The 16,400-nt window shown below is 33.8% G+C and overlaps 1 protein-coding gene across 1 annotated transcript in view; it reads right to left on the bottom strand.

Moving 5' to 3' along the window:
• LOC145284954 (pre-mRNA-splicing factor RBM22-like) overlaps positions 1-16,400 on the bottom strand; it is a 46,850-nt gene that overhangs the window by 18,306 nt on the left and 12,144 nt on the right. The window contains exons 2-4 of the mRNA XM_080134055.1: positions 10,686-10,739; positions 9,447-9,609; positions 7,407-7,507 (exon numbers count right to left, since the gene is read on the bottom strand). Coding sequence (XP_079990181.1) covers positions 7,407-7,507; positions 9,447-9,609; positions 10,686-10,739 — 318 coding nt within the window. The remainder of the gene's footprint in view (positions 1-7,406; positions 7,508-9,446; positions 9,610-10,685; positions 10,740-16,400) is intronic.

Raw genomic sequence — 16,400 nt, forward strand, 5'->3', positions numbered from 1 at the left:
TTTGTTTCTTTACTTCCCCATATTTGACTGTTGAGATCTCCTAGTAGAAAAAAGGGTTTAGGGAGTTGTTTTATTAATTGAGTTATCTCAGTTTCGTTGATTGTATCTTTTGGAGGGATGTATATTGAGCAAAGTGTTATAGTTCTATGTAGAGTCACTGAAACTGCAATTGCTTGCAAGTTTGTGTTTATATTTATTTGTCTTTGAGGGACTTCATTCTTCACAAGTATTGATGTGCCTCCAGAAGCTCTGTCCGTATCTTTATTTATGTAGTTGTAAGATGTGTAGTGTTTTATGTTGATGGTATTATTTTCTTTCAGAAAGGTCTCCTGTAGACAGACAAGTGCTGGGCTCATATTTGTTATTAATAATGTGAGTTCATTTTGGTTTGCTTTTATCCCTCTGATATTCCATTGTAATATTTTGTTCATCATTTGGAATTGTGTTCAACTTCCATCGTCTCCAATCCCTCAAATCTATTTTCTGTCGGAGTCCCTGTTCGAGATATAGATCGGGATCTTTCTTTTCCTGTTTTTGTTTGTTTTTTTGTTTTTTTTTGTCTGGGGGGATTTTTTATTCTTTTCTGGCTTGTGATGTGTTTGATGGTTGTTCGGTTGTTTTTGTAGAAATGGTTTGTGGTTTTGTTTCTTTTTGTGGTTCAGTAGTGTCTTTACTTAATATTATCCTTGGATTGGTTGCAGACATTGCACTATTCATTTTCCTCATTTCTTCTAATAGTTCTTTCATTTCCTTTATTAGTTTGCTTAGGACATCAATTTTCTTGTCAGTTGTATCCGTTACATGTATATGACCATTTTGATTGTTGATTGGATTTTTTTTTTTTGTTGCATCTGCATATGTTTTAGTTTCGATGATTTTCCTGGCCTCTGGGTAGGATATATTCTTTATATGTTTTAGTTTGGTCACTTCTTTTTCTCTTTTCCATATTTCGCAATATCTAGAGCCAGCGCCATGGTTTCCCAGGCAGTTGGCACACTTGAAATCTTTTCTGCAGTCAATGTGTGGGCCACTTTCTCCACATCTTCCACACACTGGTAATTGTGTGCACCGATCTTGATGGTGTCCAAACTTCTGGCACTTGAAGCATTGGAGGGGGTTTGGAATATAAATTTCTACATTTATTTTCATATATCCGACTTTCACTTCTTTGGGTATGGTGAGGGAATCGAAAGTTAGTATATATGTATTGGTATCGATTTTCTCACTGTTTTTTTTAATTTGAACTCTGCGAACATCTAACACATTCTGTTTCTGTAAGTTTGTCCTGATTTCCTCCAAGGGACAAAGTGCAAGTTCGTGGCTTTTCACTACTCCTTTGCAGGTATTTAGGGTTGGATGTCTGTAGCATTTGACTTTGATGTTTTCCAATAATTTTAGTTTCAATATTTCTTTAGTTTGTTCTTCGTTATGGGTTTCTATTAGTAGGCTGCCGTTAAATTGTTTTTTAATAGACTTTGGTTTTAGAGTTTTAAGATTTTTTTCAATTTTAAAAGGTGATAGTTTGCTCAAAGGAGTTTCCTCCATTGATTCTATTACTACGAATGTTGAGTTCCTTGGTTTTATCGTCTCTTCGTCAGAGCTACTGATGTCAGAGACATCAGAGTGGGTTCTCTTTGGGTGGTTGGGTGGTTTTTGGGAGGAATAAGCCATATATTTTGTTTTCTTTTTTCATCATCTTTGTTCCCCACCCACCTCGGAGTCCTATTTGGGAAGAGCCTGGGGGGAAACCCATTCGCCCAGCCTCTACAGGGATACAATGATGATATAACCGACTTTGGTGGTATCATAATGATTATCTGTTCTCTCTTGATATTGCTATCTGTAGCAATCCTGAGGGGTTTACAGCCTCGTCATCGATATTCACACCTAACCAATTGACCCTCAGCCACCGCTTTCCATCATATATTAGGGAGTAGGGTTATTTGTGGGAGAGGGGGGATGTGTTGTATTAGTAGTGAGTTTTTGGAATGGGCAATATATGGTGGGGCTTGGCGTGAATGGCCGATTGGTCGGATCGGGCCTCTCCGACCGCCCGTCTAATCGAAGTAAGGGCCAAAGTAATGTGTTGCGGTGCCTAAACTTCTATGTATCCTGGTTTAGGTTCGCTCAATCACCAGGATCACGTCCTAAGACTTTACGGGTAGCAACCCACGGCTAACTGGTTGCCCCATTGAGGGATTTTTACCCTCTGCAGGGGGGCAGTCGGTTTGTTCTCATGCCCTACCGACAGGGCAAAAAAATAAATAGATAATTTAATAGAATATATTTGTTTTCTTTTTCTTTCTTTTTTTGTTGTTTCTTTTCCTTTTTAAAATCTGTTTCTATTTAACCCATAGTTGGGACCCTAACAGGTACTACCACTCCGAGTCAGGGTGGACCTGGGAGCAATGGCAATTAAGAGGTGGCTCCACACTCCCCAAGCCCGTAAGCCGGACCTCACCATCGGATGTAGTTTAAGGTCATATCCAGGACCGGGAGTAAGGTAGGAAAAAATAAAATAAAAAGGGGGGGGGGAAGGCTGTTGTTTTTGTTTTTGGTTTTGCAGAACATAATTAAGTTTTACAAAAAAGATCAGAAAACAAAAAAACGTCAATGTAGGTGCATTTCGTCTCAGGAGTTTTAGATTTGTTTCATCACATATCCATCAATGAAATGAACTTGTGGATTGCATTTGGGGTGAAATAATCCATCCTTCAAAGTCTTCAGCTTAACATTCACATAATTCAACATGAATTGAAATAAATAGAGGACATTACCAAGGCTGTTGGAAAGAAGGTGGGCTTTCTCTATGCTAGAAAATTATTCACATCAGAGAGTATTTTCACAAAACTACAACGCATAGAATATTGTTATCACATCTAATGTTGGTGCATCTAGCATTAGTCTCTCACTCTTAGAGTCAGAAAAAAAAAAAAAGTAAAATCTAAAAGGTGTCACACTCTCAGCCAAACTCCAACCTTGGTCATATTGTTGCATGCATGTGCCTGTTTCTCAAGAACTTTAATGGAATGTGCTCAATGAACATAGCATTGGTGGCCTTCCAACTAACCTGACAAGCAGCAAAATCCCACTCCTTCACTGTTGAGCTCACTAGATGCCGGAAAGCCTTCTACTCTAATAATTTCTTCCCTCAGATTGCTAGACTTTGAAATTTCTTCCCTGTTTCTTGCTTCCCTGACTCTACTAACATGCAGAATACATGTTTAAATGTAATGTGAACAAACATCTTTCTGCTCAACACAATCCCAGATAGTAGTTCCTTATATTTCGTTTAGTGGTGGGGGGGAAAAAAATGTTACCTTCTGTGAATACAGCAACGTCATCTGTATAAGGCGAAGTAATGGTGACAACAAAAGCAAAAAAAGATCACTTTCATAAAGAACAAAGACATCCACTTCCTAAATAAACAACACGCAACAAGAAGTTGCGTAGACAATATATCAGAAAAGGCATCACTACATTGGGTTGCATAGATGACGTACCAGAAGAGAAGAACTGGTAATTTAAGGTAGCAGGTGCATACTAAAATGTTATTTAACTCCAACCAACTCTTAACCCAGCAGAAAGTGACTGGCTAGAAAGCAACTCCTATTTGTGGACTCCACACCTCCAACTCTTGCTCACTTTACCCATCTGTCGCAATTCTAACAGTAAAGATATGTTATTTTTATATACGTTTGTTATTTTTCTTCCAAACACAGCAAAATTCTACATCTTAAATATCTCATGTGGAAACTCCCAATGATATCCATGCAATTTATTCTTTATTCCATGAACAACACAAAATTGATTAATAGTGTTGGTACAATTAATCAGAATTGGAAAAAGTGAGACTTTTTATGGTATTGGAATCAGAAATATTTTTTTGCCTATTTTCCAATGCTAAAAACGATTCTTTTAATTCTTTTTTGTTTGTTTCAAACAAAATTTTCCATTGTTGCTACAAATAATAAAATAAATATTTATTGATTTTAAACTACCAGTAAAACTAAAATCTATAGACCACCCCCTCCTACGCGTGTATTTTTACATTTGCAAATATATGCACATGACATGAGTGTATTGGGTAATCAGAAAAAAAAAATCTAGTACTCTATAGCTAAATATTTAGAGATTTTAAAAGAATCCAAATTTGTAATTGTATTGAAATTGCTCATTTGGAAAAGAATCAGTAAGTGTATTGGAATCATCCCATCACTATTGATTAATATTTTTAAAACTATTTCATTCTATATTCTTGACGTGCTCAGACAAGTTGTTCTAGTAATTAATTTACTCTAAGATAAATCAACTCTGATGTTTATTGGGATCAAATTGCTCTTTTTTTTATTATTATTATTATTATTATTTTAAAGAATTCAATTAAATCACTGTGCCTTCTTTGAAGAGTTCTCCATTTATGTCATAAAAAATAAACATGACAATTAGTTACAATTAATAATGTCCATTTTTGATAAAAGCTAAAAGAAATACATAACTGATAAAATTATCCCTTAATAATCTCTAACCCTTCCATAAAATATTTGAAAAGAATTTGTACAAACTAAGGGAAATAACTTTAACATTTCAATGAAAAGTAAATTTCAGCAGAAATTTTCTGAATTTAAATCTGAAGTCTACATTTCGATATTAATAAAAGTGTGCAACCAATTCACGAATGTTTGTCGTAAATTACATTACTTACACATTTTTCTTTTATATTATCTGTGGAAATCAAAAATGTAATGAAGTACTAAAAATGAACTTTTTAAAAACCCAATTCACACAAAAAATGATTTAATGTGATTTTTTTAATGAAAATCACTCCAGACAAGGCATGAAGCCACTTGATGTCAGGAAGAAAACTACTTTAAGATAAAAAAAACTAGTCATTGATAAGTGCTAGATAGATTCTGTCCCAGAAAACATCAATTCTTTCCCCTTTGTCAGAAACATTCCTCATGGAATGCGAGGATAAAAATTCTGCAATCAATTGTCTTAATTCTTGCCTTTATTTGAAAACCATTGTAAAAATAAAACAAACCAAAACTGAAATATTACAATGTGTAAAGTAAACTGACATTTTTACCATAATCGCAAAATTAGTAGTTTGAATAAAAAATAATTTGAATAAAAAAAAATAGTTTGAATAAAAAAAAAAAAATAGTTTGAATAAAAAAAAAAAATAGTTTGAATAAAAAAAAAAAATAGTTTGAATAAAAAAAAAAAATAGTTTGAATAAAAAAAAAAAATAGTTTGAATAAAAAAAAATAGTTTGAATAAAAAAAAATAGTTTGAATAAAAAAAAAAAATAGTTTGAATAAAAAAAAAAAATAGTTTGAATAAAAAAATAGTTTGTAATAAAATTGATTGCTACTCATAAAAATACTTTTATGGCAATCTCAAGACATTGTTTAATGAAATGAATCAAAAACAAAAAAGTTTAATAAATATGCAAAAGAGTTTTCACGATTACATGAATTACTTTCTTTTTTTTTAATTGGAAGTCACCACTTATCAAGGTCCGAAGGCCAGTCGAGGATAAGTGTTAATAAATGTAATGTGATAGTGTAGTAATCCTTAATGGTGTAAAATGAGTAGAATTTGATTATTTATGGAGACGGCTAAACAAGAACTTGTTTACATTGGATTTGAAAGCTACCATGTTGAATTCATTTTCTTTTTACTATTAATTGAATGAGTGTTGAAGTCTAAAATGCAATAGTAGATATATCATATAAAACGTTTTAATCCTATTTTTTAAAATAATTTTGTGAAATTAAATTCATCAGAATGCATTTCAGTTAATTCATAAACTAGTTAGCTATTTTAATCTTTTGTTAATAGTTGGGGAAAAATGAATTACTTTGAGGCCTTTTGAGATTTGAAAGAAATTTGGAATCATTTAAACTGCCAAATAGAAATTCACTTAAACTGATTTTAAAATTATTCACAAATGACCATTGAATTAAGTTTGAAAGTTATTTAAATCCAACCATTTTAGAAAAAGAAAAGATTAAAATGTCACATTAACAATTTTATTATAAATATTTATTATAAATATTTATAATAAATATTTATTATAAATATTTATTATAAATATGTTCAATTTTATGACTAAACGAAACCATATTAAATTTTCAAAATCTGGCAATCATGCATATTAACTTGAGCCATTGCTTATTATCTACATCATAGGAAATGGATTGTGTTAGTCAATTTAATGAACCTTCCCAATTAAATTTTACAATTTCTTGTGTTTCATTTCAATATTGTCCTTAAATATAATTAATAAGAATATCTGTACACCATTTTTTTTTTCAAATACATTTTTTTATTTTTAAATATACTCAATTATATTACTTTAAGCAATCTGAAAATCTGCTTGATAAAAAAAATTTTAAATAAATATATTTATTTGGAAAAAAAAAACTCAGTTTATGAATATTCTTATTTTTTATAAAGAAAATATTGAAATGAAACAAACAAGAAATTAGGTGGGGTTGCCAACTAACACCGTCTATTTCTCATGATGCAATCGCTTGAGACAGTTACTGTGTGATCATCCAAAATCCTTAGAAAAACATTAAAAAATGAAAGCAAAAGAGCCACCAGTTGGTGCAGCTTGTAAAAATTAAATCAACGGTTGTTGAAAAGTTTTAATCGATTTTGTTATTTTTATATAAATGGGGAAGAGGGGGGGGGTATGGTGTAATCATGGGAACTGACGACCAAAGTGTGTCAGGTTCAAATCCAGTTAGTTCCATAAAACTACTTTCATTTACAGATGTTGGCATCCTTTACATGGTCAGTCCTGTAAGTTCTTGAAAGAATAAAAGTCAAGTCAATCAAATGTAGATTCATACAAACTTAATTCATATTTTCAAATTATTCAACCCTATTTTAATCCACATGAAAATAAAAGGAGAAAGAAGCAACCTTAGTAGAAGTTAGTGCTGCCAATGAAGCTGGGTTAAATAGACTTGAGAAAGAAAAGATAACGAAATACCAAAGTCTTATGTTCGACATGAAAAGAAACTGGAATCTTAAGATCTCCTTCATTCTAGCAATTATAGATACAACTGGACTCATGAAAAAGCATTTCAAAAACTACCTGACAAATATACCCTGTGAACCAAATTCAAGGAAGATACAAACAATTGCATATAAAAAGACGATTAGAATCTTAAAAAGTCCTCTCATGTATGAGATAGCAGGTGAATGTCTAGCACTAGCATCCATTAGGATGCTCCATCCCAAAAAGAACAAAATAGAAACATTGAAAAAAAGTTTATAAAAAAATCTCTTGACTGGAGTGTTTGAAATAACAATATCTAACATCCATTGGGATGACCCAACCCCAGCTGGAACAAAAATATAAAAATAAGTTGTTTTTGTTCACTTACTTCTCTTTCAATGTTTTGCGTATAATACTCCTTGTTAACGTCCGATTTAGGGATGTTATCCTGCAATTTTAAAGCAGCATCCCTTACTTGCACAGGCAAACCTACAAGAAAACAAGAAACTTGTCAGACCAATCGCGTACAATAAAAGCATCATAAAATCATTTTGCACGTTTCGTTTGTTTTAAGGCACATCAACATGGAAGTAACCAACATAAGAAAATCAAAAGACACAAGCCGAGTCATAACGGGATTAAATGAAACAAACCGTTTCATACTTCAATTCACAACTGAACTCAGGTCAACATCTAGATAGCTGTATATTTCAACTGTTCCAAAGGAGATGGGGAAGAAGCAACACCAGAATAGGGAGCGATATCACCAGCATAGATATTTAATATTAATCGATTATTGAAATAAAAACACTATAGTGTAAAGTACTAAAACAAACGTTTTAAAATCCTATTTAAATAATTAATAATGAACTGAACCATTTATTTAGTTCATATTGACCTGTGGCACAATGAATAAAGGTGCTGATTTGCAATTAGTTCAAAGTGAGTCTTCTAGAGGTTGGAGGTTAAATTTTAACCCAAATAACAAATAATAAGTAATACCTTTACCTGATCATGACTGACAGAACAAGAACACTCTACTCCCTCCCAGTGGCTTAACACAATGGCTTAGGTTGAAATTCTGTAAGAGTATCAGAGTTTGACAAAGACTGTTGAACTCTAGAACCTAGACAGAATTTCAAACAGAACCCTTTATTTAATCCATGGTGTAGATTGTTTTTGTTCTGTCAACCATAACCGAGATGAGGTGTTAATTAGTGTGGCAAAATAATAGCCTCTTTTGGGGAGTTTCAGTTCCCGACATTTAAAAACCTTATGCCTACTTTAGACATAATTTATATCATGTTATTATAAACATGGCGACTTCAAAGCGCGTATTCAATGAAATTTGATATTAGCTCGGATGTTTATAAAATCTCAACTGTGTCAAAGGTTGGAGGTTGACAAGCACAAAAAAATCAAATTTACTTCGCATACAAGGATTTGTTAAACAATGAAAAATTTCAGTGTCTTTGTTTTTAATATGTATCTATCCCCTTCCCTCTTGTTTTCATCCTCACGAGAGAAACAGATAATTCAGTCAGAAGTTGGGCGCCGCACAAGGTGGGTTGCAAAAAGTTAGACTCTTGACTTTGTTGAGAACGGACGGGTCATGTGTCAGCCAACTCTCAGTTAAAGAAAAGCTCCTTCTTCAAATTGACATAAATAAAAAAATATAAATAAAAAAATTGACATAAATAAAGATATTAAAAAAAAATTGACATAAATAAATAAATAAAAAAATTGACATAAATAAAAATATTAAAAATATATATATAAAAAAAAAGGAACATTTGTTGTTTGCTTGTCATATAAAACATACAATTCTAGCAAAACAGTCTCAGCCAGTAATGATGCCGAGAACTCAAAGAGAAGTCTCGTCAAGCAGACAAAGCCAAAAAAATGTCAATCCATGGATTTAAAGGAAATTTATCGCTTTACCATGTTTTACAGCCGGGGAGCTGGTTATCATATCCAGAACTAAGTCGTTCCAGAAATGTTGTCCTGTACTGAGAGGGAGATGAGCGATCACTTGAATTCTTAAATACAGGGCATATTGATGAGATTTTCCAGGCTGATGGGAAGCAATTCTCCTTAAGACAACGTTTAAACAGTTTTATAAGTATGGGTGCTAGTTCTGGTTGAAGTTTTTTGAATACTATAATTGGAATTTTGTCAGGGCCGGTTGCTTTACTGGAATCAAGGTTTTTGATTAGCTTGGCAACATCACATGCAGATATTTGTACATTGCATAACGTGTTTTTTGATACCAGAGGAAATATTGGGGGTTGCTGGCCTTGGTCGCAAAGGGTAGAACTAGCTGCAAAGTTTTTGGCAAAGAATTTGGCTTTGTCTGATGCTATATTGTGTTGTATGAAATATATCATTTTATTGATGTGAGGAAGAATTTGATGAAGATGATACTGACCATATTCCAAATCAAGCAGACATGTTTGGCAAATATTTTTCAACTTTGAACAAGTTTGGCAAACTTCAGTTTTCTTGAACCTCATTCGAGCACCAGGACACCACCGGAATACTGTGAAGGGTCGAACACATATTTTGCATTCTTTCCCATATTTTTCTTTCATCTATTTAAAAAAAAAAAAAAAAAAGATGCAAAATTAAATGGAAAAATCAAAAAAAAAAAAACCTGCAAAATATTAAAAACCAAAATCAAAAACATTTCTCCAATAAAAGAAACTGTGTCAAAGTGAATAGATAATATTTTTATACATTTTTGTATGGAAGGGATGACGGGAATGAGGAGAGATGACGGGAATGAGGAGTAAAATGTGGAGGCAATGGCAACAGACAAGTTGTTGATTGAAGTACTGGTTGATAGGAACAACTTCAAAGGGAAGTGGAAGATTAGTGAAAGGTTAGTGGGAAGAAATAAAACATGAAATAAAGATGAGGTAATACAATTCATATCTGGAGATTTAATTTATTATTTTTTATTATTTCATGATAGCACAAGAAATGTTAAAACTAAAATATTTTTTTTAGTTTTTTTAAATAAATTTTTTCTATATGGTTTTGTATTTCGTTTCCTGTTTACTGACTTCCATTTTATATTTAGATAAACCGAGACCACTTCCGGCATCTTAACTTTGCATGCGGAATTTTTTGACATAAACGAATCAGCCTCCACTTTCACCGGTTTGTATGCAAGAAAGTGAAATTACATGTTTTACTCATAAGACGGGAAAATGTATTCTATACGGCAGAATGGCAGTTACTCTGTGATTGATTTGTGAATTGGATGTGACAAACATTTTCATTTTTCTTTCTTTTTATTGCTAGATTTATGAAAATCTTTCCAGACTTCTAGGTTGACCTACAAAACAAATTCTGCACAAATCTGGATGAATTAAGAAAAAAAAAAAAAAAAAAAAATTACCCAAAACAAAATCAAAATTTGTATAATTCTACAGAAGGTTCTCATCCTTGTATATAGAACAATAGCTGACCTCAAAGGTCATAAAATATCAACCCTACTTAATGGAAAATCATAAGTTTTTTGAATAGAAGAAATTACCAGAATGCTCAATTATTCAAGAGCATTTCTTTTAGTTACACATAAATTAAATAACAATAAAATCCCATCTACGTAATAATACATTTTAAAAATGTTAAATAAGTTGCAAGAATCAATTTTACTTACCATACGAATATATGGATTGTCTCCTAAACATGTTTGACAAAGAACTGGAAATTCCTGAAAGCAAAATACAATTAATGATTAATAATTCATGAATAAAAAAGATTGTTTCCTTAATTATTTGTACAAATATATAAAAGACACTAAAAAACTTCATGAAATTGTAACCAAATTTATTTTGCATTTCAAAATAATATATCAAAACATGCATGTTGATTTTCGTAATATGTCGAGCATATGGTCAAGTCATACGAAAAAAAAATAAAAAAAAAATAATGCCTTCCTCCAAGCATAAATGAAATAATCCTAGGGAAAAAAGTAATGCCCTCTCCTACAGTAGTAACTAAAGAAAAGGGAGCCTTTGAATCACTGTTGACTATATGTTTTATTTTTATTTTTAATGGCATATTGACAGAACTCATCCATATGAGATTTCACAAACTTGTAATTCTAACTGAAAAGAGGAAATCGATTTCTGAACCACAACTTTTATTCAAGTTGGCATCAGAAGTGAACATCACTCATCAGTGACCATTATATTTATCTCAATGATTGCAACCCTTCATGATTTGCAATCTAGTGGCTTCCACGTCGGCAAGATTCAGCAAGAGATGTAAGCCAGTTTGAATCCATATTTTATAAGCGTGGCCCACACTAGTTAAGATCTTGACAGACAATGGCATCACATTTATCAGCCAACACTTTCAACAGAAGACTGGGATGCACAACTCTGATTAATGTGCTTATGAACCAACGAGACAGTTTTTTTGTTTTTTGAAAAGCCACAAAAGCATTAAAACAATTGTGGCTAGAAAACAATGTTTGTACCAGAGGCAGTTTATTGATATAACGTTTGCCAAAAGACTGTGCCAACATATACACAGACATGACAGAAAAGACGCCCATAGAAATAGCAATACTACACAATTTTTTTACATCGAATAAACTCAAATCAAGCATTATTGAAGAGCATAAAAAAACAAAATATTATCTTTTTTTTTTTTAATTGATCCATTAGAACTAGAGTTATGACCATTCAAAGTATCAGAAGCTGCATGATTCACTGGACATTTTGTCTTTAGTCAGTCCTATTCAAATGCATATAAGCTTGTGACTGAAAATGGTAGGAAATTTGCACAATTGACAGACTAACCCATCTTAAAAAAAATGTATCTTCAGATCTTTTTAAGATATTATGAAATTTTGAATATATTATAATACCATCATGGTTTAGTTGGCTGTGTTAAGGAACCTCTCACTTGTATACTAATTATTTCAGTTTCATTTTAATGGCTTTAAGTAGAAACATCATAAAAACAGCTAAGAAAAATGGTAAATAAGGCTTTATCATCATAGGAAGTTTTATTCTGATGGACATTATTATTTGTTAGTATCACATCATGAAAAATCCAAGATGTCTACTACGACACGATTCAAAGAAATTGTTAATAAAATATGTCTTGTAGAAAATCAAATTAAAGAAAATTTTGTACAGATTAGAATTATGTTTTTAAGTACATTAAACTAATTAGTATAATTGTCATTTTAATGAGTTTGAGTAGAAACATCATAAAAACAGCTAACAAAAATGGGAGGTAAGGCTTTATTATCATGCAAATATTATTCTCATAGACATTATCATTTGTTATGATTACACCATGAAAAATCCAAGATGGCGACCTGACACAATTCAAAGAAATTATCAATAAAATATGGCTTGTAGGATATTAAATGAAAGGAAATTTTGTATAGATTACAATTATGTTTTCAAGTACATTAAACTAATTATAATAATAAAATTTCATTTTAACGGCTTCAAGTTATTGGGTAGCTTTCTACCACTATTTTGTATAAATTTTTTTTAAGTCATTGTCAAGACTTCAAAACTTTCAAGAGACATTGCAGCCATTTTTCTTGTTTTCATGTAATGCTCGATACTACTTTTCTTTCGAACAGAATAAATATTTATAACACCAAAAATTTATTGAGGTAGGTAGAAGATTAACTTATCCTGCCTTTGGTAACATATATTGTTATATATGTGTTTTTTGTCCCCTTTTTCATACCTCTGTGGATTGTAAAACAAACCCAATAAATGTTATCACAGGTAAAATATGTTATTCTTTTACTTAACTGGATAAGTGATTTGTGTGATTTATTTTAAAGTGTTTTTTACTTAAATAAATCAAGTGGTCGAGTGAAGCTGTTTTTATTAAAATTAAACAAAAACAATTTTTAATTAAATAAAACAAAATTATATTTTATGATGGCCTTTTTTATTACATTGTTAGGAGAAATTACAGAATAGTTACAAAACACCTTATCCCCATGCTAAGAATGGGTTTCTAAAAGCGTTTCCGAAGTTTGTGGGACTCTGTTTTAGAGTCACAGACCCCCACACACACAAAGTTTTTTGTTTTTTATTATTCAAATTTTCACCCCAAACAAGGCCAAGTGCCACTTTGAAGTAGGGGGCTACTCTCGGGAACATAAGTTGCAGGGGCATTATGAAGGGAGATGAGCAGCAAGATATCTGTTCATATTACACTTGAACTTCTGCATGTCAGTACAGTTGGGAAAGCAGAATCCCGAAAGCGAGTTCTAAAGTCTAGCAGTTCTGGGGAAGAAACTATTGGAGTAGGTTTTCTTACACCTAGGGATCTCTACTGTGAAGGGGTGGGATTTAGCTGCTTGTAGGGTTTGTCGAGGTGTTCACGTCGAGGCGGTACAAGTGCTTGTAGTTCATCAGAGCATTCACCATTAAAGTACTTGTAGAACAGGCAGAAGTATGCAATATTTCGTCAATGGGCGAATGGTGGCCTTATAGAGGTATAGGATAATATCAGGCGTAAGTAGTTTTGTAGCACGGTAGAGAGAGCCCACCTTCTTTGCAGCAGCCTTGGCAATGCTATCAATGTATCTATTCCAGTTCATGTTCCCTGTAAACGTTAGGCCAAGGAGTTTAAAGGAAGTACTTTCGGGTATTGTGTTCTTGGCCATTGCTATTGGTGGTAGAGAAGGTTTCTTGTAATTATTGAAGGAAACAAGCTTAGTCTTGGCAGCATCGAATGTGACCCTCCATTTTTGTCCCCATTCCACTACAGATTGGAGGTCATCCTCTAGTGTTTCTGTCATTTCCTTAGATATGTGTTCATTTGTTTTTCCCTCGTGTCTGTTATAGAGAGTGGTGTTATCAGCAAATATACCCATCTCAGAAACAATTTTATCAGGGAAGTAATTTATGAATATCAGGAATAATAAAGGTCCAAGGATAGATCCCTGAGGTTCTCCCACATTTATATCATATTGTTAAGATGTACAACCGTCGAGGACAACTTAGATTTTTCTCTTACTTAAGAAGGATTTAATTACATTATGTATTTTTCCAGTGATAGCATATGATCTAATTTTCCATAGAAGACCATCATGCCATACCCTGTCAAAAGCCTTAGATATATCGAGGGCTACCGCTCTACCCTCCCGTTTTGTCCAGTGAATGGCATATGGTTCAGAGATTACACTTAGGATATCTGCTGTGGAACGAGCTTGCCTAAATCCATATTGATTGTCAGTCAGCAGCTGTAAGGTGATGAACTAGAGCTTGATTAATTAAGGAGTCAAATATTTTGGCGAAAAGCAGAGAAGGCTAATGGGGCAATAATGGGTCAGTTCTTTCGCCAGAATTCTTGAAAACTGATACCACAGAAGCGGTTTTCCAGCAGTCAAGAAAGTAAGATTCGTTGAGGCATTTGTTGTAAAGTTTGGAGAGAACTGGAGCAAAAAAGCCAAGTACGTCCAAGGATGGAATACTGCTGCCACATCTGGGCAGGAGCTGCTAAAAACAGCCTATCCTGCCTTGACAGAGTACAAAATAGACTTTGTGGCTTAGTGGGGGATACCCTTTTCTCTTCCCTGCAACCTCTCTCTCACAGAAGAGACGTTGCAAGCTTATCTTTGTTTTATTGTTATTTCCATGGCAGGTGCTCGTCTGAGCTCCAATCTCTGGTTTTCCCCTCGCCAATCTTTTACGAAAAACACCCGTCTAGCTGAAATCACTGTGAAAAATTTTCCCCACTCTTTATCTGTGCCTAAATCAAAACGTAGATTCCATGAACAAAGCTTCTTTCTTAGAACTGCACGCCTGTGGAACTCTGTTCCGTCTGCTTGCTTCCGACCTGACTACAACCTGGATGTCTTCAAGTCCAACATAAACGAATTCCTGATGAACCGCCCCCTTAAGTAGATACTTTATTAAATCTCCACACTAACGTACTGTACATACAATAACCCTTATCCCTGAGTGGTTTCCAGGCCTTGATAAGTGGTGACCACCTTGTAAAAAAAAAAAAAAAAACCCTCAACAGAGCATTTTTTCAATAGCACATCTGGGATGAGATCGGGTCCACATGCTTTTGAAGTGTCCCGGATTTTTATGATACCATGTACCTGAGAAGGGGTGATTTTCAAATCATCTAGTGTGGCATCTGTCCACAAAGGAAAGTCAGAAAGGGAGTGGTGTGCTGGGTTCAATGTGGAGTTAGAGGCAAACCGACTGGCAAGCAGGTTAGCCTTCTCAGTTGCCGTGCAAACAACCTCATGATCGTTTGATAGTGGGGGGAATTGTTGACTGCCCATTATTTACTACACTGTTGTAGATTTTCCAGAAACCACGGGTGCCTAATTTCTGTGCTTCGATGCGTTTTCTGGTGGTTTCAATGTATTCTGTCTTAGCTGTCGCTATTTCTCTCTTACAATTACTTCTAGCTTTTATATACTTCTGTTTGTTTGAACTGGACTCATGTTGGTTGAATCTGCAGTATGCATGCTGCCTTTGAGCAATGGCAGCTGCACAAGTAGAAGTAAATCATTGGGGAGAGTGGGGCTTGCTATAGAATTTCCGTGTGGGAACATGTGCTTCAATTGCAGTTTTGAACCATTCAGTGGTCTCATGTGTACACTGTTCAGCTGGGAGAGAAAAGATATTTCCCCATAGGACATCTCTGATGAGATCCCTGATGGCTTCCCAGTCAGCCTTTTTGTAATACCTCGTTGTTTTGAGCAGTGGGTCTTTAGTTTTGGGTCAAGAATTTAGGGCGATTTCTACCATTATCACAGCGTGATCAGCATTCCCGAGTGGGCTGTGGGCATTCGTTGTATAATCCTTGGGAACTGTGGTCAGAAATAGATCTACAAGTGAGGCATATAAATCTTCCTGGTCTAGAAAACGTGTCGGAAATGTAACCGTCTGTGATAGGTAATGAGATATAGAGAAGCTATGTGTTGTGCTACCAGCTACGTCTGTGTTAGTAGAGAATCCAAGCCAGTTACTGTGGTGGACCAAATACATGTACTTGTGCGCTAGTATCAAGGGTGAGTGCTATATCTATGCTGTCAGAGATTTTGTTTATTGGGGTACAGTCCTGGGTCAAGGGAGAGCGGTAGAGAAAATACAAGTAGCTAATATTATGTTGCATGTTTAGTCTGAAGCACATAAAGGCCTTGTCATCTGATTCTAGTTTTGTTTCTCTAGTCAGAGGGAGGGTGTTACGGATATAGAGTTCAAGCCCATACATATGTCTGTCTGAGTCTTTACAGCAGAGTGGAAGATAACCAGGCATGTTAAAATGTTTAGAGGGAATGGAGGAGTGTAGGTTAGAAAAAGTAGAAGCTACCAAACTTCAAGAAATCAGCTAATTTTAATGAAATTTTCAGTATTTA

Source organism: Euprymna scolopes, chromosome 9 (assembly GCF_053919585.1).
Source record: "Euprymna scolopes isolate OS-2025 chromosome 9, ASM5391958v1, whole genome shotgun sequence".
NCBI classification, from domain to species: Eukaryota; Metazoa; Mollusca; class Cephalopoda; order Sepiida; family Sepiolidae; genus Euprymna; species Euprymna scolopes.